Raw genomic sequence first — 27,833 nt, forward strand, 5'->3', positions numbered from 1 at the left:
TATGTCCTTTTAGTCGGTCGGTTTTTGCGGGTCCAGACTATCGAACCAATTGAGAATAGTACGAGTGTTCGGAAACTGACTACTGACTACGCCTGTCTTATAACTAGTACATATATGCTTGTGCCCGTTTTGAATGTACTTACGTCGTTACGCTGGTCACATGTTTACGGATCATCATCAATCACAAAGTCGGTGACCTTGGTATCGCTCTAGTTTTGCATTCAATACCGAAAATTTGTTAATGCGGCAGCAAATTGAAATATCATGACGTGACACTGACGTAGGGGAAATAGAGTTATGAGATGAGTAGGAAGAAAGCCTCATACCATGTGACCTAACATGCTTTTAAAGCTGCAAACACAATGCAATAAAAGACCACTATTTTAATTTTTAATCTATAAACCCGACCCGATTAAGACCCGATTGAAACTAATAACTATGGGCCACATTAATTAATATTTATAACACAATGTTAGCCTGGCCCGATCATAAGCATTCGTTACACTACGAAAACAACTACAAACCGACTAACCAAACTCAATTCCATAAGACTGCAGTCGCTAATCGCAACTCATTTTTAAATATTCTCAAACGAAAGAAGCAGTCGCTAATTCATCGAATTTGCGACGGCATTCTCGCAAACCTTCTTCGATTTTATCAATTTCGCTTTCCAAACCAGCGATTTCTGAATCGTTTTTCTCTTTCTCCTTGGAAACCCGATCGCGTGTTTCCAGCAAATCGGTCATCTGTTTATCAATTGAATCAAGCTCTTTATCGAGTTTTTGTACTTCAACGCGATGATTATCGACGTTAACTTTGACTTCTTTTGATTGACTTTCGAGCCCTTCCCGTTTGTCCTTGAAAGAGATCAACTCCGTCAAACGGTTCCTTATGAAATCAATATTAAAACCGTGAGTTTCAAGTTCTAAAAGAGTCTCCAAGAGATCTTCGATTTGGGTTCTTGGATGGTCAATCCGTAAGCGACGTGTGTCTTCAAAAACGCCTGAAAAGTCAACCATTTTATTGATTGCGTGGCGTTCGCGAGCACTTTCTTTAATATCATCGAGTGGGCGAAAATGTGGTTTTTGTGGGAACACACGGAACGCTTCCATTGACTCGATTGTTTCCCAAAGTGAACTCCGTTTTTCAAAAGTCAACGTTTGACCATCCCCGTTTGTCACAGCGGGTAGAGATTTAGAATTTTCCAGTGGTTTCTTGCCTGCAAATAGGGATAAAAGTAAGGGTGCGGACGTAAGATAGAAACCAGCTTATAATGTATTACAATGAGTAAAATACCATTTTCGTCCCTGAGGTTTGGCCAGTTTTGCGACTCCATCCATTTTTTCTCCAATAAGTCAGGGGTATTTCCGTCTTTTTTTGTAAACTTAAAGGGTAATTCGGTCTTTCTCGCTTTATTTAAAAAGACCGAATACCCCTAAACAAGACCGAATTGCCCTTTAAATTAACAAAAGAGACGGAAATACCCCTGATTTAACGGAGAAAAATAAATGGAGTTAACGAGCCGGATGAAAATCGCAAGATTTCAAACTTGAAGACTAGCTTCTTACCTGTGGATTCAAGAGTTGCTAACGACTGCTTTCCATGAAACCACTTTGAAAGCGGTTGATCGTCGGATACGGTGTCGATCGACTTCTCAACATTAATTTCAGAATTTTCTTTTTCTTTTCGTGTCGACGAATCTTGAACATCTACAGAACACGCAACATGTAATAAAAAAACTGAAGATCTATCTTTAAGTTGATACTATTATTATTACATATAGAGTAAATTACAAAAATCGTCCTTTATGTATGTCACTTATTGCAAATTGTGTCCTTTATCTTCAATAATTACAGAAAACGTACTCGATGTTTGCAAACCTTTGCAAGTTATGTCCTTTAGCCATAACTCAGTTAATTTTTTGTGGTTTAATCTGACCAAATGGACCCCACATGAGGGTATTTTGGTCATTTTACTCTCATGAGGGGTCTGTTTGGTCATATTTAACCACAAAAATACCGTCATTTGAGATCCATTTGGTCAGATTTAACCACAAAAATTAACTGAGTTAGAGCTAAAGGACATAACTTGCAAGGGTTTGCAAACATCGAGTACGTTTTCTATAATTATTGAAGACAAAGGACACGGTTTGCAATAAGTGACATACATAAAGGACGATTTATGTAATTTACTCTTACATATAAAAAGTGCTGCTGTGCACCTTGTGGTGAAGACGTACTGTTTAAACTAATCATTCGCCGTTTTCCTCGTTTTCCTTTTACTGGTTTACTATACATCTCCTGTTGTAAAGGTAACTCTATTCCTCTTGTAGATGGCACCTTCTTTACACTGGCATCTTCGTTCGGATCATTTACTGCAAAAACCGATACAAGTTCTTTTTAGTCAAGATATGTGTAGATATAACGTATATCGCTGACGAAAATAAAATTTAAAGTTATACCGGCTAAGGGAGTCTCGAGGTTGTTTGGTTGTGTTTTGAACGGCCTTCCTCTCTTCTTTTTTGTTATCGTGCCACCCTCTGTTTCCTTTATCGAACAAAACTTATAACAATTAGTTAACGTTGAAAAAATATAAAAGATGGCAACTTCCAAAGGTTTGAATATATATTTGTCGATTTCAGGTAGGGGTGAGCAGAAAACCGAAAAAACCGAACCGAAACCGAAAATCCGATTTAACCGAATCGGAAAAAAACCGAACCAAAACTTACGGTTTGGTTATGGTTTTGCATTTTATGAAAAAAAAAAACGGAAAATAAAAAAAATAAAAAAAAAACTGAACTGGATAACCTAAAAACTTATTTTTTAACGTTTGTTGTACATAGATTTGGGAATTATTAATTTTATTCTTAAATATTAAGTATTTATGATAAGAACATTAGCATGTTTATTTATCTTTAAAATGATTGATCCATTGCCTACAAGAAATAACAAAATTTAACAAAAATATTAAATATTTCCAAAGTATTATAAAAAGAAAATGTCTTAAAAAAACTTTGGAGGAACGTAAAAATAGATTAGAGAGTTAGGTTTCTGTGAAAAATATTAATTAAAAAGGTTAAATATATTAACTTAAATGTAAACATCCAAGAAAGATTCTTAAAATCTTGGTTTATACTTTTATTTTTAAATCAAACGTAATTTGTTCCAAACACCGAAATAACTGAAACCGAACCGAACCATTGCTAAAAAATCAAAAAACCGAAACTGGAAGGTTTTAAAAACTGAAACCAAACGGTTTTAAAAACAGAAAACCGAACATTTTGGTTACGGTTAATCCTAAAACCAAACCGAACCGAACCGTGCACACCCCTAATTTCGGGTGTGTTTTATTTTAAACGAGCCAAATGAAAAAAACAAAAGAGGAACGGGTTGAAAGTTGACGAAAGTCAATACAACGATTCATAAAGCCTCGTAAATAATTTTATTCAAAGATTATAGAGTAAACTTCCGTTTTGCTCCCTGTGGTTTGGTCACTTTAACGGTTTTGCTCCAAACCTTTAAAAATAGCCATTTTACTCCCTGATGTTTCGGTTTTTTTGCCAGTTTGCTCCCCGCCTCTAACTCCATCCAATTTTTTTGTTTTTCCATTTTGCTCCCCGCAGGGAGCAAACTGGCAACAAAACCAAAACATCAGGGAGTAAAATGGCTATTTTTAAAGGTTTGGGGCAAAACCGTTAAGGTGACCAAACCACAGGGAGCAAAACGGAAGTTTACTCAAGATTATAACACATTTATTATTTATACACAAATTATAAAAATGGTCAGAAAAGTGTTTGCGGGTCAACACAGTAGATCTCTAACCTGATTGCCTGTTGCTTTGGGTGATAACGGAACACCTGACTGAGGTTCATTGGGTTCAACCACGTTTTGAGGACTTTTAGATGTCAACTGCTTAGGTTTCTTGCTTTTTAAAACTGTTACATTGTGACATTGCAAACCCAAAATCACGGGAATAGGAGAATTTATGGTAACGGGTTGTTTCTCGACAACGTTTGGAGTGGTTGTAAGAGTCGACTCTTCTGCAGCTGTGTGATAATGATAAATAAGTAAAGCAACATACAAAAAAAAATTACAATATATTTTTTTAAGAAGAAAATTACGTGGATTTACATCGAGATAGACGGTAAACAAGCAACAAGCTGCGCCGCTACCCCTTTTTGAATAGCAATTACGTTGGGGCTGAAAATGAACCGAACGTACACGAACAAGACCTTGTCCGAGTTCATTTGTTAAGAAATATAGGCGTTCATGAACCGAACGAGATTTTATGTTTGTGTTCGTTTGTTAAGGAAATGAAAGTGTTTGTGTTTGTTTGTTAATTTTAGGCAACGAACGAAAAAATAACGTTGATGAACACAAATGGAAACAAACAAACAAACACAAACAAGCGTTCATGAACATGATATATAATTCACTGACACTTATTAAATATTTTATTTGTCGGAATTTTAAAGTATTTAAATAAATTATAGAAACTAAAACACTAATGAACTATCAAACACAATTGGACATAAACAAACACGTTCATTTAACTAAATAAACGAAATTTCTTGTTAGTGTCCGTTTGTTTAATAAACGAATGAACACAAACGAAGTTCCCGTTGAATGGTTCACGAACTGTTCGCTAGTTGGTTCGTTTGCAGCCCTACATATATACCCTAGACCCTTCTAAAAGTTGAAAATTGCGAAACGTTTTAACTTTTAGACGGGTATATCTGAAAGTAGTCCTTTTAATAGTTACACACCTTGAGGTAAAGTTTCCGAGCCTCTTGAATCAGCCGATAATTTACCCTTCTTTTTTGCAGAAGTACTCGTAGGACTCTTCGGATCAACACCTTTTTCTCGCTTACCAAGCTGTACAAGTACAATCTAAGCAGTTAATGACTTGATGCGGTAAAATATCGGATATCAGTCAAGGACCGATATTTGAGATATAGGTTACCACGGTGGGATATCGGTAATTTTAATATCATGCAGAATTTATATATGTAGCAACTTAACACCAACAATTCAGAATACTCTCCTACCATTAACAAATTAACCTTTTGCAACTTGTAAAACACTAACAATTGTAGCAAGCATTGGCGAAGCTTCCCCCCCCCCCCCCCCCAATTTTTCCGAAACCGGGGGGGCGGAAACGTATATACCTAAAAATTTTCTATACGAAAGTACTATTCATAACACTACGCGCCGAAAAGTTCGGGGGGTCGGGCGCCCCCTCGGACTAAGCCTAAGCTGCGCCCCTGGTAGCAAGTAGGAACTGATTAAGACTTAAAACACTAACAATTAAGACTTAAAACACTAATAGAAGCAATAAGAAGAAAGACGAATGGTAGAACTAAGAAGAAAGGTACTGATATCGGGAATATTGGTGATACATCGGTCAATATCGCCAATATTATCGGTCCCGATATTCTGCACCGATATCTCACCAGGGGACCGATATATCGGTGATATTAATTGCATAGAGTGCAATATTGAAAAATAAACAATTATGCTAATTTATCAACAAACTCGATACATTGTTTACCATGAGAAAGTCAACCCACCTTTTTCTTTACACTAGAAAGATTTTTAACTTTGTCAGAGGTTTGACCAACATCCGGTGTGCTTACTTCTTTACTTTGATCACCATTTGATAGGCGTGGATCATCACCGGTAACCCCAGCCTTTGATTTCTTACCAGGCTGTACAAGTACAATACCAAAAAAAACAAACAATTACGCTATTATATTAATAAACTCGATACATCATTTACGATAAGTCTATAAGAAAGTCAACCCACCTTTTTCTTTACACTAGAAAGATTTTCAGCTTGGTCAAAGGTTTGACCAGCATCCGGGGCGCTTACTTCTTTACTTTGACCACCATTTGATAGGCGTGGATCATCACCAGTAACCACAGCCTTCGATTTCTTACCAGGCTGTACAAGTACAATATTAAAAAAATAAACAATTACGCTATTATATTAAGGGGGTGTTTGGGGTTGAGTTTTGAAAATAGATTATGCGTTTTGAATAATCAGAATCAGATAATTAGCTGTAACAAAACGTGCTGCAGAAAGATAGTGTTTGGATTTGATTATGTTGTTTGATATCACAATAATCAGATAATCAACATTGTTTGGATTTGATTATGTTGTTTGATATCACAATAATCAGATAATCAACTATTTGAGTGTTTGGCAAGTATATATATTTTAAAAGAATAAATAAGTGAAAACGTAAAAAATCAGTTTTTGGATTATCACGTTTTCCTGCAGCAAGGGGTGACCTACTTATGGATTATCACGTTTTGAACGCTACAAAACGTAATAAATCACTTTTTATTAATTTTTTACCAAACACTCAAAATAGATTTTTTGCGATTTCAAAACACAATAATCAAATAATCAGGTTGAAAACGCAATCCCAAACACCCCCTAATAAACTCAATACATCGTTTATTACTATAAGTCTATAAGAAAGTCAACCCACCTTTTTCTTTACACTAGAAAGATTTTCTGCTTGGTCAAAGGTTTGACCAACATCCGGGGTGCTTACTTCTTTACTTTGACCACCATTTGATAGGCGTGGATCATCACCGGTAACCGCAGCCTTTGATTTCTTAGAAGGCTTTAAATTACCACCACGATTTGTTGGTTTTGCTCTCTTCATTGATGTTATAATCGAAGTTCGTTTATCAAGACAAGTAGTTGTGTCCTCAATCGTGTTTGTGAAGTTTAAGGAAACGGTTTCTCGTAATTCATCATGTTCAACATCGTTTTTCCATTCTACATGCGGTCTTAATTCCAGATGACTAAGTTCTTTCGCGCTATTCGTATGTTTAAAATACACAACATATCTACTATCAGCAAGTTTTTTAGTAATTACACCGCTCCACCAGCCAAAATCGACAAAAGCGTCGACTTTTTCTAACAACCCAAAACTTGTAACCCTAGTTTGAGGAACCGAGGGACGAATGTGAAGATGATCTACGGTAACTCTACGAAGCTTCGATGCGTTATTGCGCCCCGAGAAATTGTATTCAACCGAGAACAAATTGTTGCCCAAATCTTCAACGATTGTTGCAGGGTACCAAACGTCACGCCAAACTTCTTTGTCAAGAGATATTTCCACTTTTACACCTGCCCTGAAGATCAATGTTGCTTTTTTCTTATTTTACCCAAAATGAATCGGAACCAGAAACATTAAATGAAGAATTCACCAAATTATACTATTTAACAATGAAAATACTTGGAATTTCAAAATTATAGTGCAGATATCACATTTAAAGTATAGAAAATGTAAATAAAGATGGAAAATTAGAAACGAAATAAGAACTATTTAATGAACAATCCACCAAACTACACTATACAACGATAAAAACACTGAAAATTTCAAGATTCTAACACAGAGGGTAGGGATGGTGTACATTAATTCAGAAGTATGAGAAGTGTAAGAAGTGTACTATAACACTATATATAACACTATATAACACCGTATAACACTACCTATGTAACACCATATAACACCATATAACACTATGTAACACTATATGACACTATATAACAATATATAACACTATACATCTATCATAGACATGCTATCAGACAAACTATAGTGTTATATTTGTTATATATTGTTATATAGTGTTACATAGTGTTATATGATGTTACATATTGTTATACCGTGTTTATATGGTGTTATATAGTGTTATATATAGTGTTATAATACACTTCTCACATTTATGTATTAATGTACAGGATCCTCTACCCTAACACAGATATCACTTTTAATACAGAAAATAAATATAAACATATAAACTTAGAGCAAATTAATCACATAGGAATCAGGTATATAATAAACAAGCCTAAACCCTAAAAAAAGTCGGATTATAAGATGTCACATTCGAAGTACAGAAAATAAAAATAAAGATAGAAAATTAGAGCAAATTAATCACATAGCAATAAACTTCAATCAGGTATGTGATAAGCAAACATAAGCCCTAAAATAGTCAGATTCTAATAGATATATCACATTTAGAGTACAGAAAATATAATTAGATAAAAAAAATTAGGGCAATAAAAAATGAAATTAAAAGTAGGGCAGACTTCAATCAGGCATATATTAAACAAGCATAAACCCTATAAAAAGTCAGGTTCTAATACAAATTTCACCATTAAAATTGGTATTAAAGACACCAATAAATTTCAATTTATTATACAATAAACAAACAAAAACCCTAAAATAGTCAGATCCTAATGCAGATATCACATTTGCAGTAACTGTAGGATCGTTTTCGGACCCGAACGAGTCGATCAGAAGAGTTTATACTTGATACGAAAGGCGGAAACAGACGTATCAAGTTCAATTCAGCAAGAATATCACTTTAAACTGTCGTTATATTGATTTGATGACAAATTACAGCGAGACGACACTTCGGCAGCACTTCGTTGCACAAACCGGAACTGTTACACTGATTCCGCTTGAAAGAGGTATTTATAGGCCATTAATTCCGTTTGAACCAGTTCCAAGCGGAATTAAGATTCCAAGCGGAACTTAATTCCGCGCGGAATTACATCATCACATTTCAAACGGAATTAGGTCATTCAAGCGGAATTACATGAAATCTCGAACTACGTGCCCTGATTTGACATTCTACATACAGGACTCGATACAAGACGAAGTCGACAGACGCATGCACCAACAGTAACAATATATATATATATATAGAGAGAGAGAGAGGGGGTAAAATGAGAACCACCACGAGTTGTGAGAACCATGAGAACTAGGCCTTCCAAAAGCTTTTCTCAAAAATCTAAAAAAAATCACTTGTTTCGAGTTGTGAGAACCATGAGAACTAGGCCTTCCAAAAGCTTTTCTCAAAAATCTTAAAAAAAATCACTTGTTCCAGCAAAAAAATAAAAAATAAAAAATTGCCGCATACAAAAATTTACATCGCCGTAAACAAAATCTACATCAAGCGTAACTAGCGACTCGACAATTTCTTTTTACAGATGTGTTTATAACATTTTCGTTTACATTTGTGCAAAAAATGGTGGCCCAACTCGGGCAGGAAGTAGGAGTTCTCCTGATTCTCACAACTCGTGGTGTGTTAACCACATAGCAAGAATTATCACTCAGATACACAACAAACATACATAAACCCTAGAAAAATCCAATTTGGGGGAAATCACTAATCACTCACCCATAAATTGAAACCTCAAAAATCCTATCAGAAGCCTACATAATTTCATACCAGCTAGCCAGATTATTACAACATATTGCACCACAGATGCATGCACTTACTGAATTAGAAAAAAAAAAAAAAAAAAAAACCGCCACAAAACCCCCAAATTTGCAATTAAAACACTCAAGTCCCTAAAAACAGAAACAAAAGTGAAAATGAGATGCAGAGAAAATAAAAAGGTAAAGTGAAACCTGTTTCTCGGGTCGGACTCATTCCCGTTGACCCGGTTTCAGAAACGGTGCACCAATTGGATGAATTGAGAGCGTATACGACGTCGTTGGGGTCGAAATGGAATCTGTTGAAGGAAGAGGTTGTTGTTAGGGGTGGAGGTGACGGAGAAGGGTGGATTACGGCGGCGACACCGTGAGTTTGATCGGAGATTGGTGGTTTGTTGTTCGGGTTCCGGCGGATGGTTCTGTATACCCGAATTTGTAAACCCTAATTTTGATTTCTTGATTTGGTGGTGGTGGTGTTATTTCTCTTTTTCCCCCCTTTTTGTTGAAATAATAATAATTGAATAATGATGCAATAGAATCATTTCTAAAAATGTAAAAGGTTCTTTTTCAATGGGAGAAATGTATAGATGAGCTCGGTATTAACCGGTATAGGTATTGAAAGTTTCCAAAAATGGGTATTGGTATTGGTTTTGAATATAACCTGCATGGCACGGTTTAGTAGCGAGCTATTCGAGATCGGCTTGAGAAAAAACTCGAAATGAGCCGAGCCTTATCGAGCTCGAAATCAGCAGACTCGTCTAGCTTTCTTGAGCTTTAGTATAATATTAGTTTTTATTATTATTTAATAATATTTACCCCGAATTTAAAGTTGTCTAGTAAACAAGTCGAGCCGATCTTATTTAAACTTGTTTACGAGCCGAGTCCGAAGGTAAAAATAAGTTTGTTTAGTAAACGAGCTCGAGCCCGAGCTTCACTTATCGAGCTCACGAGCCTCATCAAGTCTATTATAATAATTGGCTCATCAACCATCAACCCAATCAAATTTTAGAACCTAGTATTCGGTAATCGCACCACTTCCATTTTTCGTTAATCTGATTTATTTATGTTCATTCATTTACGTTAGTTTGAAATATTTACGAACAACACAAACATAATCATTTTTCTTAATTAACGAACATGAACAAGAAAATTTGTCCGCTCACATGTTCTTTTAGTTAAAGTTATACGGAAGAGCACGAACAAACCTAAGTTCGTGATCGTTTGATTTGTTTACAAGCCTAATTCCACCTACATGCATCCTTGTCTTTGAAAGTTCGGTTATTATTGCTTTAAATGTTATTAAAAGCACATCGAATCGAAGATTATTACTCTAAACGCTTTTCGGGTTTTAACAATCTAGTAAACTTTATTATCATTCCAAGTATCTTTACATGTATACTCTTCATCTTCACAACTAGTTCTTTTTCTCTTCCTTTATATACACTCCACCTGCCTCTACACACATTTGGTTACTTTGATCATCATGGTTGGACAAATATACGACAATTAAATACCTACATACATGAAAAGTACCAAAGAAAGAATCTTGGTCAACCTCCGTTGACCACATTACATGATCAACATTCTTGTACATGCCTACTTTCAGTTAGCCCAGGTACGCTGCACCCCGTGGACCATCCTAGGACCCCAATGACCATATCTACACGCGAACACGCGCTAACCTGGACCCACATAACAAACATACAGTTTATAACGTTTCGGATAGAGCAAAAATTTATTATATTAGAGGATTTATGGGATTGCTTGATAAAAGCGTTTCTTTGCTTATTGCAAAAACCCAGGAATACGTATACCAATTCCGGCCAAAAACTTGCAAATGACGAAAATGCCCTAAATTTGAAAAACGTACAAATACACTTGATGAGGTGTCAACATTTTAATTATAGGAATATTGGATTTAAATAACCTCAACTTTCACTATTTGGCCAATAGCACTCTCAACTTACGAATTGTACCATGCCACTCCCAACTTTCAACTTATTTTCCTCTGGCACTCACAAGCTAACTAAACCCTAACCTAGTTAGTTTTTTTTGCTGATGTCGCACTTGTGTAGTGACGTGGCCTTGATGTGGTACTTATTTAGCATGGCCGGCCCTTAGGGTGGGCGGGGAGGACCACCGGCCAGGGCCCGATGCTTCGAAGGGCACGTTATTTAAAAAAAAAAACAATATGTAAATGTAAAAATAAAAAAAATTAATAGGGTATACTCATACAAACACCAACATTGACCCACTTACAAAACTATTTTTATGGTTTAGATTAGTTATTAGCCCATTGCCATTAGGTTAAAACCTTTAATGAGCCCAATACCCAATTTCGTTAAGGCCTAAGGGCACGTTTTTTCGAGCTCGAACAGGGTACATGAATTCTCAGGGCCGGCCATGTTATTTAGTGATGTGGCATATGACGTGGTTTTTTGATGACGTGGTATCTAATGTGGCACTTGTTTAGTGACGTGACATCTCACGTCAGCTAATTGGATTAGGATCAGTTAATTTGGGAGTGCTAGAGGAAAATAAGTTGAAAGTGGTGGTGTACAATTCTTAAGTTGGGAGTGTTATCGGCCAAATGGTGAAAGTTAAGGTTATTTAAATCCAACAACCCTTAATTATAATATGAAAATTAGAGCCATTTTTGTCATTTTACATATATCCGGCAAGTTTTTTGGTTAGGATTAGCATAAACAAAACTAGATTGATACTCAGGCCTATGCATACATTATCCTTATTTAATAACACATACCATGTCGTCCAAACTTGATTCAACATGGAAGAGAATAACCGCCATTCCTTTTTCTTTAATCACCTCCGCCTATCATTAACAATAAAAAAACATGTTAAGGACTCTATAGGAATAAATGATGCGTTAAATATGAATATATGATTACAAAAGCTTATATTACCACGATAAAAATCTAATTTTTTTTTAATAACAAAATTTAGGAGGGTATATGAATTCAAATTCAACTGGGTGACCAGACCTTCAACCCATTTGATATTTTTCCTAAGGTAAATATTTGATTTGACCCGTTTAAGATCAAACATAATCGACCCTAAGCAAACGGGTCAAAATCACCACCTCTAAATTGCTATTGTATATAAGCAGAAATGGGGAGGTTAATGACTTTATGACTCACCGCACATGAGCATATTGTGACACCAACGTCTGCTAAGGTCTTTGTGATGTCAGCAAGCATACCTATCAATGTGTCAATTAGTATCACATGTAGTAGTAGTTACACAAAAGATTTGAAGTTTAACTGTTTTTTGTGTCAGGGGGTATACAGATGTTAAAGTGGTGTAATAATGATACAACACTAATTAAGAAACTAATTATTACAAATTCAAGTAGCAATGATCAGATCATTAGTATTTCTATGATCATACTAGTTGTCACTGTAGGGGTGCAAACGAGAGCCGAGCTCGGCTCGTTTATTATCTATTAGTTAATATATTAAACAAAAATAATATAAATAATAGACTTGTTTAGGCTCGTGAGCTCGATAAGTAAAGCTCGGGCCCGGGCTCCTTTACTAAACAAGCTTACTTTTAGGATCGGGCTCGGCTCGTAAATAAGTTTAAATAAGCTTGGCCCAGCTTGTTTACTAGACAACTTAAAAAAGGGGTAAATGTTATCAAATATTAATAAAAACCAACATTACACTAATAAGGCTCGGTAAGGCTCGACGAGCCTGGCGAGCTTCACATGCCAGGCTCGAGCTCGGGCTCGAAAAATAAACAAGCTTTATTTTAGGCTCAAGCTCGGCTCGGGCTCGATAAGGCTTGGCTCGTTACGAGCTTTTTCTTGAGACTATCTCAAGCAGCTCGCGAGCCGCTCGGCTCGTTTGCACCCGTAGTTGTCAGGGTGCTTAAGCAATATAGAACTAATAGTTATGTCATATGCTTGCACATTAGGGCAACAACTAATGGTAATCAATAATAATCCAAAAGAATAAATAAACAATTACCTCTTCGGTCTATGCAAACGACACACATCCATTGAATAGAGTGTCCTTCAAAATCACTCCATGACGAAACTTTCCCATCACGCCAGCTTTCAAGACCGGGTAACACTTCCTTATACATTGGAACATCAGCAAATATCATTTTAGCAACACCATTCCCTTGAGAGAGCGGGTCCTCCTTTGACTTGGTCAGACTCGTATTTTTCATATTTTTGTTATGTTTTCCATTAACCTTGGGAACCTTAATACCACTACCGTTTTTAAACTGGAAGATATCTTGACCAATTATCTTCATGGATGACATTTCCATGACATTCATGAGGATCTTTTCCCACGTGTGTTGGGTCCCTTTAGAGTAGTCGGTAACTTCTTCGGTTTCACTATCGTCTCCAGAATCAGCAAGAAATTCATTCACAGACTCAGCTGTTAGTTCGGCTGCAGATTGAGCAGCTTGCTCCTTCAAAAACTGGACACAAAACGAAGCCAGTTTATATATAGGACCAAATTACTTGTGAATTAGTGGATTCAGGTTATACCTTAATCTCTAACGGATTTACGGATCACGTTAGGAAAAAATTACAGATAAAAAGAAACGAGTCAAATGGATTGAAAGCCACACAAAGTGTGATTTTTACGCATAAAACCTTCTAAATTAATTTATTTAAACAAGGGCGCCGTTAATATCGCCGATATATTGGTGATATATTGGTTATCGGTCCCCTGTCGAGATATCGGTGCAAAATACGGTTAGAAAATCACCGATTTCCCGATGTCAGTACCTTTCTTCTTAGTTCTACCATTCGTCTTTCTTCTTATTGCTGCTATTAGTGTTTTAAGGCTTAATTGTTAATTGTTAGTGTTTTAAGTCTTACTCAGTTCCTACTTGCTACAATTGTTATTGTTTTGCAAGTTGCACAAGGTTAATTTGTTATTGTTTTGCAAGTATACTAAATTGTTAGTGTTAAATTGCTATATATATAAATTTTGCATGATATTAATTATTAAAATTACCAATATCCCACCGCGATAACCGATATCCGATTTTTTACCGCATTAACTGCTTAGTGTCAAGTGTTAACCCAGCGCGACACGTTTTAAGCCATATAATTAAATTACATGTGTCCGACCTGGCCCGTTACCTGCACTACCCAGCCCCTTTTTTTCATCTCCAAGTAGAAACATACAACAATTCTTATTCAAGATAACTTACTTTCATAATCTTGTGTCTGGCACTGCGTGTTTTTGCATGTTGCAACCATTGCTTGTGTCTCTGGAAAGCTGACTTGCTAGAGAGTGCCTGAGAGTTAAAAAAAATAAAATTAAAAATATAATGTAGTTAAAAAGAAACTGTCAAATGGGTTGAAAGTTGTTTAAAATGTAATTTTAATATCTTTAAATCATTTTATTGAAATTTTGATCTTTGTAATCGTATTTATCACACTAATTGTTTAAAAAGGTTAAAAGAGGTCCAGACAGAGTTTATTTCAGACCAAACAGACCTGACTCAATCAAAACTTACCCTTTTTACCTAACCCGTTACTAGAACAAAAAATCCATGTTACTTATTCTTGAATAATAGTTGTAAGTAGGGGTGTGCAAAAAACCGAATTAACCAAACCATAACCTAATGAACCGACAAAACCGAACCGAAAAAACCGAACCAAATAAAAAACCAGTGGGTCGGTTAATGGTTTTTTTGAAAACCGAAAGTAGCGGGTCGATTATGATTGTCATTTTTTCCATACCCACCATAACCGAACCGAACCGACATGTAATAGATCTTTGTAGGATTTAGGACTTTTCACCATATTTTTAATATTTGTTTGACTGAAGATTTTTTAGTACTTATGGGTTTTTCATATCATTTTGTGGTTTTGGTTGAATGTTTATTTGAATTTATGAAATGTATCATATCACTTTATCTGAATATTCGATAATAATTGGTATTAATATTATAGATTATATGTATTTTTAATACTATTTAATATACAAATATGCAATAACAATTTAGTCCATGTTAAAAAATTAAGCTATTTTTAGCTAAGCTAAATACACGGTTAACCACCCATAACCGACCCGCTATAACCATCAGAACCGAATAACCATAACCACCATAACCGATCGGTTATGGTTATGGTTATCTAATAACCGATATCGCGGTTATGGTTATGGTTATGGTTTTTGATCAAAACCGACCCAAACCGACCCATGCACACCCGTAGTTGTAAGATGGTTGAGAAAAACTAACATTATAAGTCACTATCTCCACAACTTCAGCATTTGCAAGCACATGCAAGGGAGGTACAATATTTCCATTAACCTGTAGATAATTAAAAAAATTAAGTATACTTCAGATCTCCTTCACACGCAAAAAAATGGAAAAGAAATTCATTAAACAGAAAGGACTTGCCTTTGCAGCGACCATACTGTTTCCAATATCAGTGTGTATCATATAAGCATAGTCAATGACAGTTGCTCCTTTGGGTAGATTTTTTATCTATAACATCATGTGAAAAGAATAAAGTCAGCCCGGCCCGTTTGGTCAGAACCCATTTCTACCCATGAGACCCAATTCGCTCATTTTGCCACACCTCTAAATAATAAGAAAAATTATCGTTTTACCTCCCCCCTTGGCGTAAAAACAAAAACACGGCTACCCAAAAGATCCTTGGTGATTGTATCTACAAACTCTCTACAGCTCATGTGTCCAACAAACTCCTCTTGCCATTCTCTAATCGCATTGAGCCAACCGATCTGAAAATTCAAATTTTATCCATATAACTTAGGATAAATCACACACACATACACATATGTGTGTATACACACACACACAAACTACCTTAAAAAAATAGAACTTCTTATGTATCCTTCTAAATTTCATAATACCGTATTTACAGTTTCATCATCATCATCCTCAGTAAATCCCACCAATAGCAAAGCTAAGATAGGGTCTGAGGAGGGAAAGATGTAGACAACCTTACCTCTACCCCGTAGGAATAGAGAGGCTGCTTCCAGTGAGACCCCCGGCTCGCTAGTAGTTTTGCATCAAGCCTTGGACATAAGGCACATAACACTCAGCAATTGAGACAAAGGGTATGTTTGGCATGGAGCTTTTAAGAGCTTTTAGGAGCTTCTAGCTTTAAGCTTTTAAGAAAAAGCTCATACTCAATAAAAAGTCTTGTTTGGTTGAAGGAGCTTTAAGCTTTTAGGTTAGGAGCTTGAAGCTTTTGGTTGAACGCTACTACTAGTAGCGTTTAGAAGGAGCTACAAGCTTTTAGGGAAAAAATGACTATTTTAACCTCTAAAAATAAGGAACTTTTTAATGCACCCACTTTCTAAATTTTTAGTTATGTCCATTCTGGTAATTTTATACATTTTATTAAAAGCTCCAGCTACTCTACCAAACATCAAATATATCTAAAAAGCTACAGCTACTAGCTACCAGCTACTAGCTACCAGCTACAGCTACAGCTACCAGCTTCCAGCCACTAGCTACCAGCTTATAGCTTCCAGCTACCAGCCACCAGCTACTTTTGCCAAACATACCCAAAGGCCGATTAGTGCATGTACCCCTTTGTCTTTAAGCTATCAACGCCACCACATGATGCATGATTAACCATCCCCCTCTTTTAACAAGATTAGAAGGATACGTATGGAGCTTTGAACTTCTAAAGGGTTACATATGAAATTGCTCCTATAATTTAGAGATATTTGATTTCAAAGATAGGCTTATGAGTAAATTTACTATCATACCCTTAGGGCCACATTTGTATTATTAAGGCAGACTGGTTTCCCTCTCGAGTTTCTGTCATTAGCCATTGTATCTCTGACTAAACCATTAACGACAATTTTCCCACTGTAGTGAGCAGCAATACCTCTTTCTGCTATCAAATTCATTTCTTCAGTTCTAATCTGCAAAACATAACATGATGGATGATGCATATAAAGACAATATATAATTCTAAAATACCAAACCAAATACTAAGTCACTAAGTAAAGAATGACTATTATATCCTTTGAAAGTTACCTGCACTTCTAGACGAAACATGCTCTCGTACAGAAAAGGAATTACAGTAGTATGAAGACTCTGATAGCCATTGGGTTTTGGGGTTGCAATGTAGTCTTTCATCTGTCAAATAGTTACATGAAAATGTTGTTATTTGATTTATTGCCAACATGAACAAGAGAAGGAGCTGAGTTTCGGTAAAAAACTAGAGGGGGCAAATGTCGAAAAACCCTTTGGACTTTTGCTGAACTCGCACATACGTCCTTGAACTTTATCTTGGCATGATTAAATCCCTTAACTTATAAAAGATCAATCAAAAGGTCCCTGGAGTTTATTGTTAGCAAACAGGTACTTCTTTGCATTATTAAGTCCCTAAACTTGTAAAAGCTCAACAAATAGACCCATTTTTGCATGATCAATTCCCTAAATTTTAAAAAGAGATCCTTGTCCTTCAGTTTTTCGAATTAAAGGATTAAACCATGCAAAATGAAATTAAGGGACTTATGTTCAAATTCAGCAAACGACCATAGGGTTTTTACTTCATTTGCCCTTTCTTATTAATAGTGGATGTCTTAAATATGATTACGACTGTAGATATTACAGTATTAATCTATGCAGTTAATGCGGTAAAATATCGGATATCGGTCAAGGACCGATATTTGAGATATAGGTTATCTCGGTGAGATATCGGTGGGATATCGGTAATTTTAAGACAATGCAAAATTTACATATGTAGCAATTTAACAATAATAATTCAGTGATATATCGGTTATATCGATCAAATATCGGTGATATATCGGTTATATCGGTCAAATATCCGTTAGATATCGGTTACATCGGTCAAATATCGGTCAATATCGCCGATAATATCGGTACCGATATTCTGACCGATATTTGACACCCATATTTTACCAGGGGACCGATATGACCGATATAACCGATATCTCACCGATATATCACCGATATTAACTGCATAGGTATTAATCCAACTTTTTTTTGCACACCGTGAATTCAGATAACTGTATGCAATAAAAATACATCTAGGCTAATTTCAACCAGTTTTCAGCACACTTAACGCGACTGTTTTTTAACTCATTTTTTGGACTTTACCCGTATGGTTTGTTTGAGATTAAAAAAAAAAAAAGCAAACAAAATCAACCCTTTTATATATAAAAGGGTCAAAAATGCCACCACTAAAATAAGTTAAAACAAAAGAAAAAATGGCCAGTATACATACAGATCGAGGAACAGGCGTCCAGATTCCATGTACCAGCCCAAGAACATGGTAGCAAATCTGCATGAAATAGCATTTATGAGGCAAAATAAACAAACATGAATTCGTATGTTAGATTTCTCCAAGGGAAAACCGCATGAAATAGAAATTAACTTTACACTTTTTCCCTGGTCTCAGATTTTTGGCAATTAACTTTAAACTAGGGGCAATAAAGAATCCAACTTACAATTAATTACCCATTTTAGCAATCAGCCTCATTTTAACTGAGTTTACCCGTAAACTGCTAATGTCTCCCTTGATACCTTGTTTAGCCACCACATATGTAAAAATGCTTATTTGAAAAGAAGTTCAAAAACAATTTTTTTACAGGTTTAAAAAGGTGATCTTTCTTCAAATATATACTGAAAACAATTATTAAATGTCGCATTAGATGCCACATGGCATATACATATAGAGAAAAACCACAAACAAGATGCAAATCAGCATAGAGTTAAGTTCCTGTGAAAATAAAATAAACGTACGAATTGAAAGAAAGTCAAAAAAAGTGGCGGTGGCATTTTGGTAATTATCAGCAACTTCAAAATTACTCTAGTAGAGTAATTTTGAGCTTCTATAGAGTAATTTTGTAAAAGTTCATGTAGAGTAATTTTGGTCGTGTAGGGTAATTATCAAAATTGTAGGGTAATTATCAAAAGTACACTAACCCCCCCCCCCCCCAACCCCCCAAAAACCTAAAAAAACCTAAACCATTGTAAATGTTCATGTAGAGTAATTTTGATCGCGTAGGGTAATTATCAAAATTGTAGGGTAATTATCAAAATTACACTAACCCCCCCCCCCCCCCCCCAACTAAAAGCTAAAAACTAAACCATAAAGCTAAACCCCATAACTAAATGCTAACAAAATTACTCTACAAGACATTTTCCAAAATTACTCTGCAGAAGTCAAAATTACTCTACTAGAGTAATTTGATAATTACCCTACATTTCCCAAAATTACTCTACAGATGCTCAAAATTACTCTACAGATGTTCAAAATTACTCTACAAGACACTTTTTGCTTTTTTCCCCAGTTATTTTGAAGTTGCTGATAATTACCAAAATGACACCGCCACTTTTTGCTTTTTCCCTCAATGCGTACGTTTCGTACGTTAATTTTGTTTTTATTTGATCCTTTACCAATCAGCATATACATAAGTTTGTTTCCATTTTCCGCATATTTAAAGTTGATTGCTGTAATCAGGAAAAAGTGTAAAGTTCATTTCTGTTCTGTGCAGTTTGCACAAGCATGGAAAGTGTAAACTTTACCTGTTGTGCATTACATAGCGGGCCCACACCAACACAAGACTTGGGTTTAACAATAATCCTCAGCTGTTAACCAGAATGCAAAAAAACATTTCAGATGATTAAAACTAGAAGAAACTCCAAATTCTAGTTAAACTGTTGTTGACCACATTTTTAACTACCTGTGCAATTTGATTAACTTCATTTATTGAACCTTTTGATTTGACTACAGATTTATGGATGCTGCAAGCATAAGAGTTGAAAACTAAATAAAATAAAATTGGAGGTTTTAGAAACAAAAATCTAAGGAAGAAATATCCATCAACTTACCTGTAAGGTTCTTTACAGACAGAAAGCACTTCCGTTTTCACAGTCATAAGGTCTAAGAACTGGTCCTCTTCAATTTTCTTAATCAATATTTTATTTGCCTAAAACAAGAAGCAACAATAAGCCATCAACATGTAACTTTACATTAACTTTTCGTATTAACTGGCAGCCCTTGAAGTTCAAATTTTTACATAGATCCTTTTAAATTTCATAATTAGCCTTTCAAAACACCAAATTTATATATTCACCCATTCTATAGTAAAATAATTTAATTAACTTATCTGCCATTAAGCTGTTTCAGTAAATAAACTAAGAGAACATTATGCATCAAGATGATTGACCATGAATCACAGTAATAACGCTGTTTTATTATTGTTTATTTAGTAACACAGACTATTATAAGTAACTGATTTTACTTTATTTAGCAGGGAAATTGGCCTGTAATAATCCCACCTAGACCTTATTGGCCATTAATAATCCCATCTCAGAATATTCCCCCCACCAGTCCCACCTTTCACCTATTTTTCCTACAATGGTCCCCCGTTAAAAAACCTTAACGGAGTTAAGCTTTTTTCCAAATTACATACAGATTTTTTAGGGCTTTCGACTAGAACGACGATACGAGTCCATTGATGCAAAACTTGCCTCGAAACGATGCTCCAAACGATGAAAACGACGCTTCAATTCGGGTGTTTAATTTTTCAATTAACCAAAATCAAGTCACTTGGAACATCAATTCGAAGTAAGTTTTACATCAATGGATTTGTATCATCGTTCTGATCAAAAGCCCTAAAAAATTTGTTTGTAATTTGGAAAAAAGCTTAACTCCGTTAAGTTTTTTTAACGGGGGACCATTGTAGGAAAAATAGGTGAAAGGTGGGACTGGTGGAGGGAATATTCTGAGGTGGGATTATTAATGGCCAATAAGGTCTAGGTGGGATTATTACAGGCCAATTTCCCTATTTAGCATGGAATGGTTAAATATAATACATACATGCATAAGTTTATACACACACATATATCAATATGTATGTATGTGTATGAAAACTCATTTATGACTAAACTACCTCTTCAATTTCTTTCTCCTGTTCTTTACAAAGTTCTGCAACCCGTCTCTTCACTGTAGCATAATCTTGCGGATTTGTGTACATGAAGGATAGATTCTCAAGCTCAGACTGCAAGGAAAGAAAACAATGTTAATTTTATTTACAGTAAAAAGAGGACTCAAATATTAATTTTAGATATACCTTAATTTGGTACATTCCTAGGAGCTTTGCAAGAGGAGCAAAAACTTGCAGCGTCTCCATTGCAATGCTGTACTGCACATCGTAAAAATCCATCAGAACGATGCAAATTTGTATAATAAAGCTGTAAAGGTATTTGACCAATTTTAAGTTTTTAACCCCACCTGCTTATGTGAAGGCATATGTGAAAGAGTCCGCATATTATGTAATCTGTCTGCTAATTTAACAATTATCACCCGCACCTGAAAGAAGCAACTTTCAATGAAAACAATGCAAACGCAAAAAAAAAAAAGTTAGGATTTTAGGTAGCCAACTTTCAAAACTTACAATGAAAGATAATCTGACCGGAAAAAAGGTCAAAAACTATTATGTGGTTGATGCTTTTGAGCATGTTGACCTTTTCTGGCAGAACACCTGAAAAGCCGTTATCTTAGGGAATAATTACACCTATATATAACGTACTTTCACCTTTTCGTCATTCTATGTAGAAAAATAAATGATTCTTTTTCCATTGCATGTAACATTCTTCCAATTTTTACCTTTGTGTTTAGGTAATCTTCTATAGCAGGTAAAAGTTAAAACTGACTAGAAACCAGATTTCTGATGGTGTGGGAATGTGCTACCATGCCACATCATCAGTTTACCTGCTAAAGAATTGGAACTATATAAACATAAAGGTGAAAGTAAATTACCTTCTTGTGTAATAAAACCCTACTTATAATTAATATATATATATATATATATATATATATATATATATATATACACTTTTATGGTTTTTTCAGGGTTAAAATAAGTTGGCTACCCAAAACAAAAATCAGATCAAAGTCGGTGATCTTATCATGCAAATAGCACTTGACATAAGTACAAACTTAGGAATTCCATGAATATCTTACCTCCTCAGTCATGGCTAGAAACATTTGTCGAAGATCGTGAGCTTTCACATCTTGTATTGAGCGACTTTCATTTTTGTACTTCAACTTTCCAAGTTTTGACACCTAAAATCAAACTAGAATCACGTTTAACACATGCAACTTCTAGCAACAAAATTTCAACAATCACAACTGCAAAACTAAATAAAGGGCTGTTTGGAGTTGCGTTTTATGAAAATGATTATCTGATTACTGCTTTTTAAAATCGCAAATATCAGGTTCTAGTGTTTGGGTATAGTGAATCCAATTGTGATTATCTAACTGTTTGGTCAAATACCAAACACCCCCTATATGCAAAAAAATAGGACACCTTAGACATTGTTCTCAAAACACAATGCCAAACACCCCTTATTGCAAAATAAAACACCTTAGTTTCTCCTTCAACAATGTGACGGACAGCGGCACCAAATTTTATCTCTATTTCTTCAAAAGTAACAAGATTTGTGTCTTCAACTGTGTCATGCAATAAACCAGCAGCAATCGACTCCCAGTCCAATTCCTTAATGAAAAAGCTAAGTCAGCTTAATGGTCTTAATTACAACATTATATAAGGAAAGGAGATAATGTATGTAAAGGCCACCCAAGTATTCATCTTTTTTCTCATCAAGGCCACCCATATATTCCCGACTAGAATCGGATAGTCGCCAATTAATCGCTAGTCGAAGATTCACCGAGTAATTTTCTTCTAATCGGCCAATTAATCACTAGATGGTCAATGGCGGCCCTAGGCAGTCCTAATCGGCCAAAAATTGGCGGTTCCGGACAAATTCCGGCCAATTATTGGCCAAATGTAGGCCATTTTCCGGTCAAACCTTGTAAGTTTCGGTGATTAATCGTCTACTTAAAAAATTGAGCCGATGAGGGGTTAAAACTCGTCTAGCTAAAAAAAATGCACGTAAAAATGTGCGTATATATATAAAACTGAAGATTACATACAAAAATCTCAATCCCGATTAATCGCTAGTCCGTACCCCACCAGCCGACTAGCGCCCAACGATTCTTACAACACTGATTAAACCTAATTTATAGGCCAACAAAGTACGTATTTGGTTTCATGTATGCCAATTTCGGTGGCAAACATGCCAGATGACGAAGAAGCACTTGACTTTATTTGAAGAGAAGACCAGTTTAACTTATAACACACGTTGACACGTCATCAAAAGGTATTGTTGTCTTTTCAAAACTTGAAGGGCAATTTCTTCATATGAGAGGTTCTTGGCCAAGACGTAGTATGAATGAAACCAAATACGTACATGTGTGGCCTATAAAGCAGTTTTAATATATGGGTGGCTTAAATGAAAAGGTTGAATACTTGGATGGCCTCTACATACATTATCTAATAAAATTTTAAGAGATGTTAAAGGGCCCACCAATTGCTGATGGGACGTCTAACTAGTTATTTCCGTAAAACCATTCATAGTATTTTGCAACTCACTAGTTCTCCAAGAATTTTTGCAACTTCAACGGGGTGAATGATAAAGGGTTCTCCACTTCGCCGTTTTTGCCCATTGTGTGCCTCAAAGGCCAGCTACACAAACAAAATTTAAGAAATCATCATCAACGCTAACTATAAACTTATAATAATCTTTTGCAAATACACTGTTTCCTGGACATGAAATGGCCAATGTCAAGTTCAATGATTTATAATGCTAATTACTCGATTAGTAAATTGTAAGTCAAAGACGACGACTATGAAAACTTACATGTAAAGCGTCGCGCACTAGCTTTAACTCATCAGATGCAAGGTATGCAATAGCAGGTTTAAGATCCTGTGGTAATCAAAACAAAAGGGCATTCGTAACCTTTATTCAACTGCTCAATTAAAATAACATTATTCATATAGCACCACTGATGGGAATCTGGTATGAGAGGGAATTATAGGTATTCTTAAGGGGCTAAAGTGTAATATGGGGGTAGTATAAGTAATAGAGAATAAGGCGTGTTAGGGATAGGATTGAGTTTGTTCGTTCGTTCATTAGGGCTCCTGCTTATGCAGTGAGAGAGGGCTAGGCCCTGGATTATCTCTGTAATTGTTCCTTTACGTATTCAGCAATACAATCGGTTCTGTCCTTTGTTTCTATTATTTCTCTATATTCAATTTATCACAATTATTTCATATCCGATCTCTATCAACCACTTATGTTATGCATGTCTTATCTCATATAGCATATAAATCATTCAAAAGAAGAATCTCAAAGCACTATTGTAACATGCATCTATTATGTTACCAATGTATGTAAGCAACCATTGAAATAATGGTACCACATCACCATTTTACCTGCCATATGAAGTCACTTACATACAGTGGCAACAAGAAATAAGTTTGTTACATAGAATGGTTGAAAGAATATAGTGGATTATATACACTGGCAATTTGGTGAAGTTCGTTACATTTGGTGTGATAAACCCAATTGAAATCAACCAAAGTTTTTTTTTACCTTTTTATGCAATAACCCCTCTATCTATTAAATCATCTTTTGAACCTTTTGAACATTATTCCTATAGTTTCTTGTAGAAGAAATAGCATGACAAGAAATTCACATACCTCCCACAAATGTTCAGGAGAAACCTCATCATATCCTGAAGAAAAAGAAGAAGACGACGAACCCACTTCCCATTTCTTACAAGCTAGATGGAGCAATTTTGACCTTACAGGTCTTCGTGAAGATAAACGATCTGAAGCTTCACATCTCTGAAACAAAAGTTAGTAGTCAATCATAGATATTTAAGCATAGAAAAGCAATTTGCATCGTAAGATTCGTAACACATATAAATGGGCTAGTGTCATAAAAGGGCAACCTGTTATAGTATTATCCAAATGTTCCACTTTGGTCATTGTACAAATTATCAAGCCAAATTAGTCATTGAACTTTGAAAATAGTTATATTTTGATCATTTTTATATGACAATAGTACCTCGAATATCGATGACAATTACAATGACCTGGACGGAACTGTTTCAGGGTCATACTATGATACTATCATTTTTTTAACAAGATTTAATATATTGTACAATGACCAACATAGAACCATCTGAACGCACATTACTATTTTATGATATTAGTCCTTTATAAAATGTATAAATGATCAATAGCAGTGATGTAAAAACTGGAGCAAAATTTGAATAATGAAAACACAGAAAAAGAAAAGTTTCTCAACTCTCAAGCTCACAGTTGTATTGGTTCTAAATCCAACTAATGTGCTGATCAAATTATGTGAGGGTAATGATACAAGATATAGTCTAACTTTTAACAAATCTTTAATGTGTATACACTAACAATCTCCACATTTCACACATGTATTCCATTCTGACTGAGTTGAAATTTAAAGAAAAAAAAAGTCTGTTCGTCTCCAGTTTCAATGATGCGTATTACCAGATTTTATGCAAGTTGTATTTTCAGGATTTTATCTCATTGACTCCAAGACTGCTCATTGTTTTAGTCAAACATCATTCAAGATTTCAGTTTGTCTTCTATTTTCCTAATAAAAATAATCTAAATGATTCGGTATAAATATGCATACATCCAATAAAATTATAAAAGCATAAGATGAGATGATAGAACAATTTAGATCATTTAAAATCCACGACCACGCACTTCAGCTTCTACTTTTAATTTTAAATCTTCTAATAACTAATCACTAAAGAACGTTTATAGATGAAACATTAGGACCTTATTTTCTGTTAGACAGATAATTTCAAGTGTTTACTGTTTAGGTAACAGTAGCAATATATGAACACAAAGAAAACAGATCTGGAGATAATGCCACGGCTTATTCAACTCTCACAAAATGGAACATCATTATGTAACTCATGTCAAAAGGGCAATGACCTATGTTCGTGGCCGCACTAGCGAATCAATCTTCTTAAACACGTATTAGTGTCTACAACTACAGAACTACATTAGGGATCAAGTTATAAGCAACAAACCTACCCCTTCATCGTAGTAGCAACAGCTTGTTTATTTGGACAACATGTGTGATAATATCTTGCTACTTTTTCTATAACAGTTACCATGAGACTCCACACTTTACAGTAACCTCCTAGTTCCAACGAGCATAACAGTATCTATGGCTTTTCACGTCACTTAACAGTTAACACGCATATACATCCAAATATTACACATTATTACAGATTCTTATTCTACATAATTCCTAGCATCGAAGAAGAACGCGTTCAACAACAGGTCTAATTTGCAGGCATAACTCTGTACAACATTAACACGAATCACACATTGTACAACACCGACCAGTTTAACCGCTAGTTTACAATCAAAACACACACTATCTAGCAAACTGACATAAAAGTCAATTCAAAATACAACAATATCAATAAGTATATGACAAAGTAAGCATTACATGAGCATGTCGAATCCTTCGTTCACTCTGTCCATTCGCCGTACTAGCAAGCGATCCAGTCAAAACCCTAGGCGCCTTCCACGCACACGTAACCGAACTACAGTCATATCTTCCACTTCCACTTCCACTTCCATCCGCTTTCGGATACTTACACACACTCACACACTCTAACGACACTGCAAAAACTCCACATATTCAATACTCAACCAAATCTAACCCTAACCTAAATCCAAAACCACAAAAAAACGGAAACAGTTACAAACTACCTGACAAAAACGGAGCAGAAGCCATAATCAACGACAAGCATCGGAACCTGACAGTAATTTCAATCAATCGAGCTGTGCATGACTGTAAAACTCGAATCGAACATCAAAACAAATTGAAATTCAATCAATTCAATCGATTCAATCGATTCAACAGATCGTATCGGATGAATACACGCGGAATCACCGGAGGTTAACTGCAGTGGAGGATTAGAGGATTCGTGTTCGTAATTATTGTTGAAATTAGGGTTTATATGAAGAGATTTGAGTGAAATTGAGGAGGATGATGCAGAATATGAGGAAGAGGATAATGAAAATGGTTAGCCGGAAGCCACAAAAAAAGGTATTTAAGTGTTGATGAATTAATAAAAAAATATTGTAAGAAAAAAAATTGGGAGATATTTTTTTGGGTATTTTGGTGTTGAATTAATAAAATATATTATAAGAAAAAAAATTTGGGAGATATTTTTTTTTTGGTAATTTGGTGGTGAAGTGAAATATATTTGTTGAAAAATGACCGGTGGAAGGTAGTGGTGCGTTTTGGCAGGTTTTAATATTCCAGGTTTTAAAAGAAAAATATGATTCATGCTATAGTGTTATAGTATGATTCATGCTATAGTAATATAGAAAAATATGAATGATAATGGTTCTGATAACACTGATAACGGTAACGATGTTGTTCGGTTGGTATTGGTTTGGGTCGGGTCGAGTTGTGATGGTACCGGTATTCAGTATAGTTTACGATAAAAGAAGTATATGTACGATGGTTTCATTACACAAAAGTTTTACATTGCATGCAAGTTCATTGCTGGCGACATCATCATAAAAGATTCCACTTATCTCGATAGCTGATTGAAATGTCTTAATCATGTAGTGGATCCAGAGTTTTTTTCTATGGGTTCGGTTTTTTCATTGGTTAGATATCTCACAACCAAACATTAGAAACTCCTGATTGG

The 27,833-nt window shown here is 35.3% G+C and overlaps 2 protein-coding genes across 8 annotated transcripts; both read right to left on the bottom strand.

The window, feature by feature from the left end:
* Positions 1-363: 363 nt before the first annotated feature.
* Positions 364-9,748, bottom strand: LOC110910055 (DUF724 domain-containing protein 2). Of its 6 annotated transcripts, none has more exons than XM_022154769.2 (10): positions 9,443-9,747; positions 6,497-7,146; positions 5,806-5,943; positions 5,570-5,707; positions 4,766-4,874; positions 3,822-4,045; positions 2,462-2,546; positions 2,240-2,374; positions 1,569-1,709; positions 364-1,219 (listed from the first exon to the last, which is right to left on the bottom strand). In XM_022154769.2, exons 1-10 carry the CDS (start codon positions 9,462-9,464, stop codon positions 588-590), a joined length of 2,274 nt encoding a protein of 757 aa, XP_022010461.1. In that variant the 5' UTR covers positions 9,465-9,747; the 3' UTR covers positions 364-587. The 6 variants fall into 6 exon arrangements, with proteins under 6 accessions (XP_022010461.1, XP_022010459.1, XP_035839975.1 ...); XM_022154767.2 differs by having other exon boundaries at positions 2,222-2,374; XM_035984082.1 differs by having other exon boundaries at positions 6,497-7,151; positions 9,443-9,746.
* An 843-nt stretch (positions 9,749-10,591) lies between these two features.
* On the bottom strand, positions 10,592-27,233 carry LOC110910056 (putative GTP diphosphokinase RSH1, chloroplastic). 2 transcript variants are annotated; one of them, XM_022154777.2, is made up of 24 exons: positions 26,878-27,233; positions 26,615-26,790; positions 24,805-24,951; positions 23,963-24,028; positions 23,695-23,787; positions 22,627-22,758; positions 22,224-22,325; positions 21,492-21,569; positions 21,331-21,402; positions 21,151-21,258; positions 20,087-20,184; positions 19,939-19,999; positions 19,781-19,843; positions 18,477-18,533; positions 17,261-17,362; positions 16,987-17,145; positions 15,856-15,987; positions 15,644-15,730; positions 15,482-15,553; positions 14,444-14,530; positions 13,237-13,699; positions 12,406-12,467; positions 12,012-12,080; positions 10,592-10,929 (listed from the first exon to the last, which is right to left on the bottom strand). In XM_022154777.2, exons 1-24 carry the CDS (start codon positions 26,903-26,905, stop codon positions 10,825-10,827), a joined length of 2,619 nt encoding a protein of 872 aa, XP_022010469.1. In that variant the 5' UTR covers positions 26,906-27,233; the 3' UTR covers positions 10,592-10,824. The 2 variants fall into 2 exon arrangements, with proteins under 2 accessions (XP_022010469.1, XP_022010470.1); XM_022154778.2 differs by having other exon boundaries at positions 26,881-27,232.
* Positions 27,234-27,833: the final 600 nt, after the last annotated feature.

Source organism: Helianthus annuus, chromosome 15 (assembly GCF_002127325.2).
Source record: "Helianthus annuus cultivar XRQ/B chromosome 15, HanXRQr2.0-SUNRISE, whole genome shotgun sequence".
NCBI classification, from domain to species: Eukaryota; Viridiplantae; Streptophyta; class Magnoliopsida; order Asterales; family Asteraceae; genus Helianthus; species Helianthus annuus.

Coding starts and splice junctions, on each gene's coding strand:
- LOC110910056 (XM_022154777.2), bottom strand. CDS start 26,905: ATGGCTTCTGCTCCGTTTTTGTCAGGTA. Junction 20,185..21,150: donor AGGAGAAAGAAATTGAAGAG/GTAGTTTAGTCA, acceptor TTCTTGTTTTAG/GCAAATAAAATATTGATTAA. Junction 12,081..12,405: donor TCACAATATGCTCATGTGCG/GTGAGTCATAAA, acceptor TGTTAATGATAG/GCGGAGGTGATTAAAGAAAA.
- LOC110910055 (XM_022154767.2), bottom strand. CDS start 9,464: ATGAGTCCGACCCGAGAAACAG. Junction 5,708..5,805: donor TTTCTAGTGTAAAGAAAAAG/GTGGGTTGACTT, acceptor GTACTTGTACAG/CCTGGTAAGAAATCAAAGGC. Junction 1,710..2,221: donor CAGTACGTCTTCACCACAAG/GTGCACAGCAGC, acceptor CGTGTTCTGTAG/ATGTTCAAGATTCGTCGACA.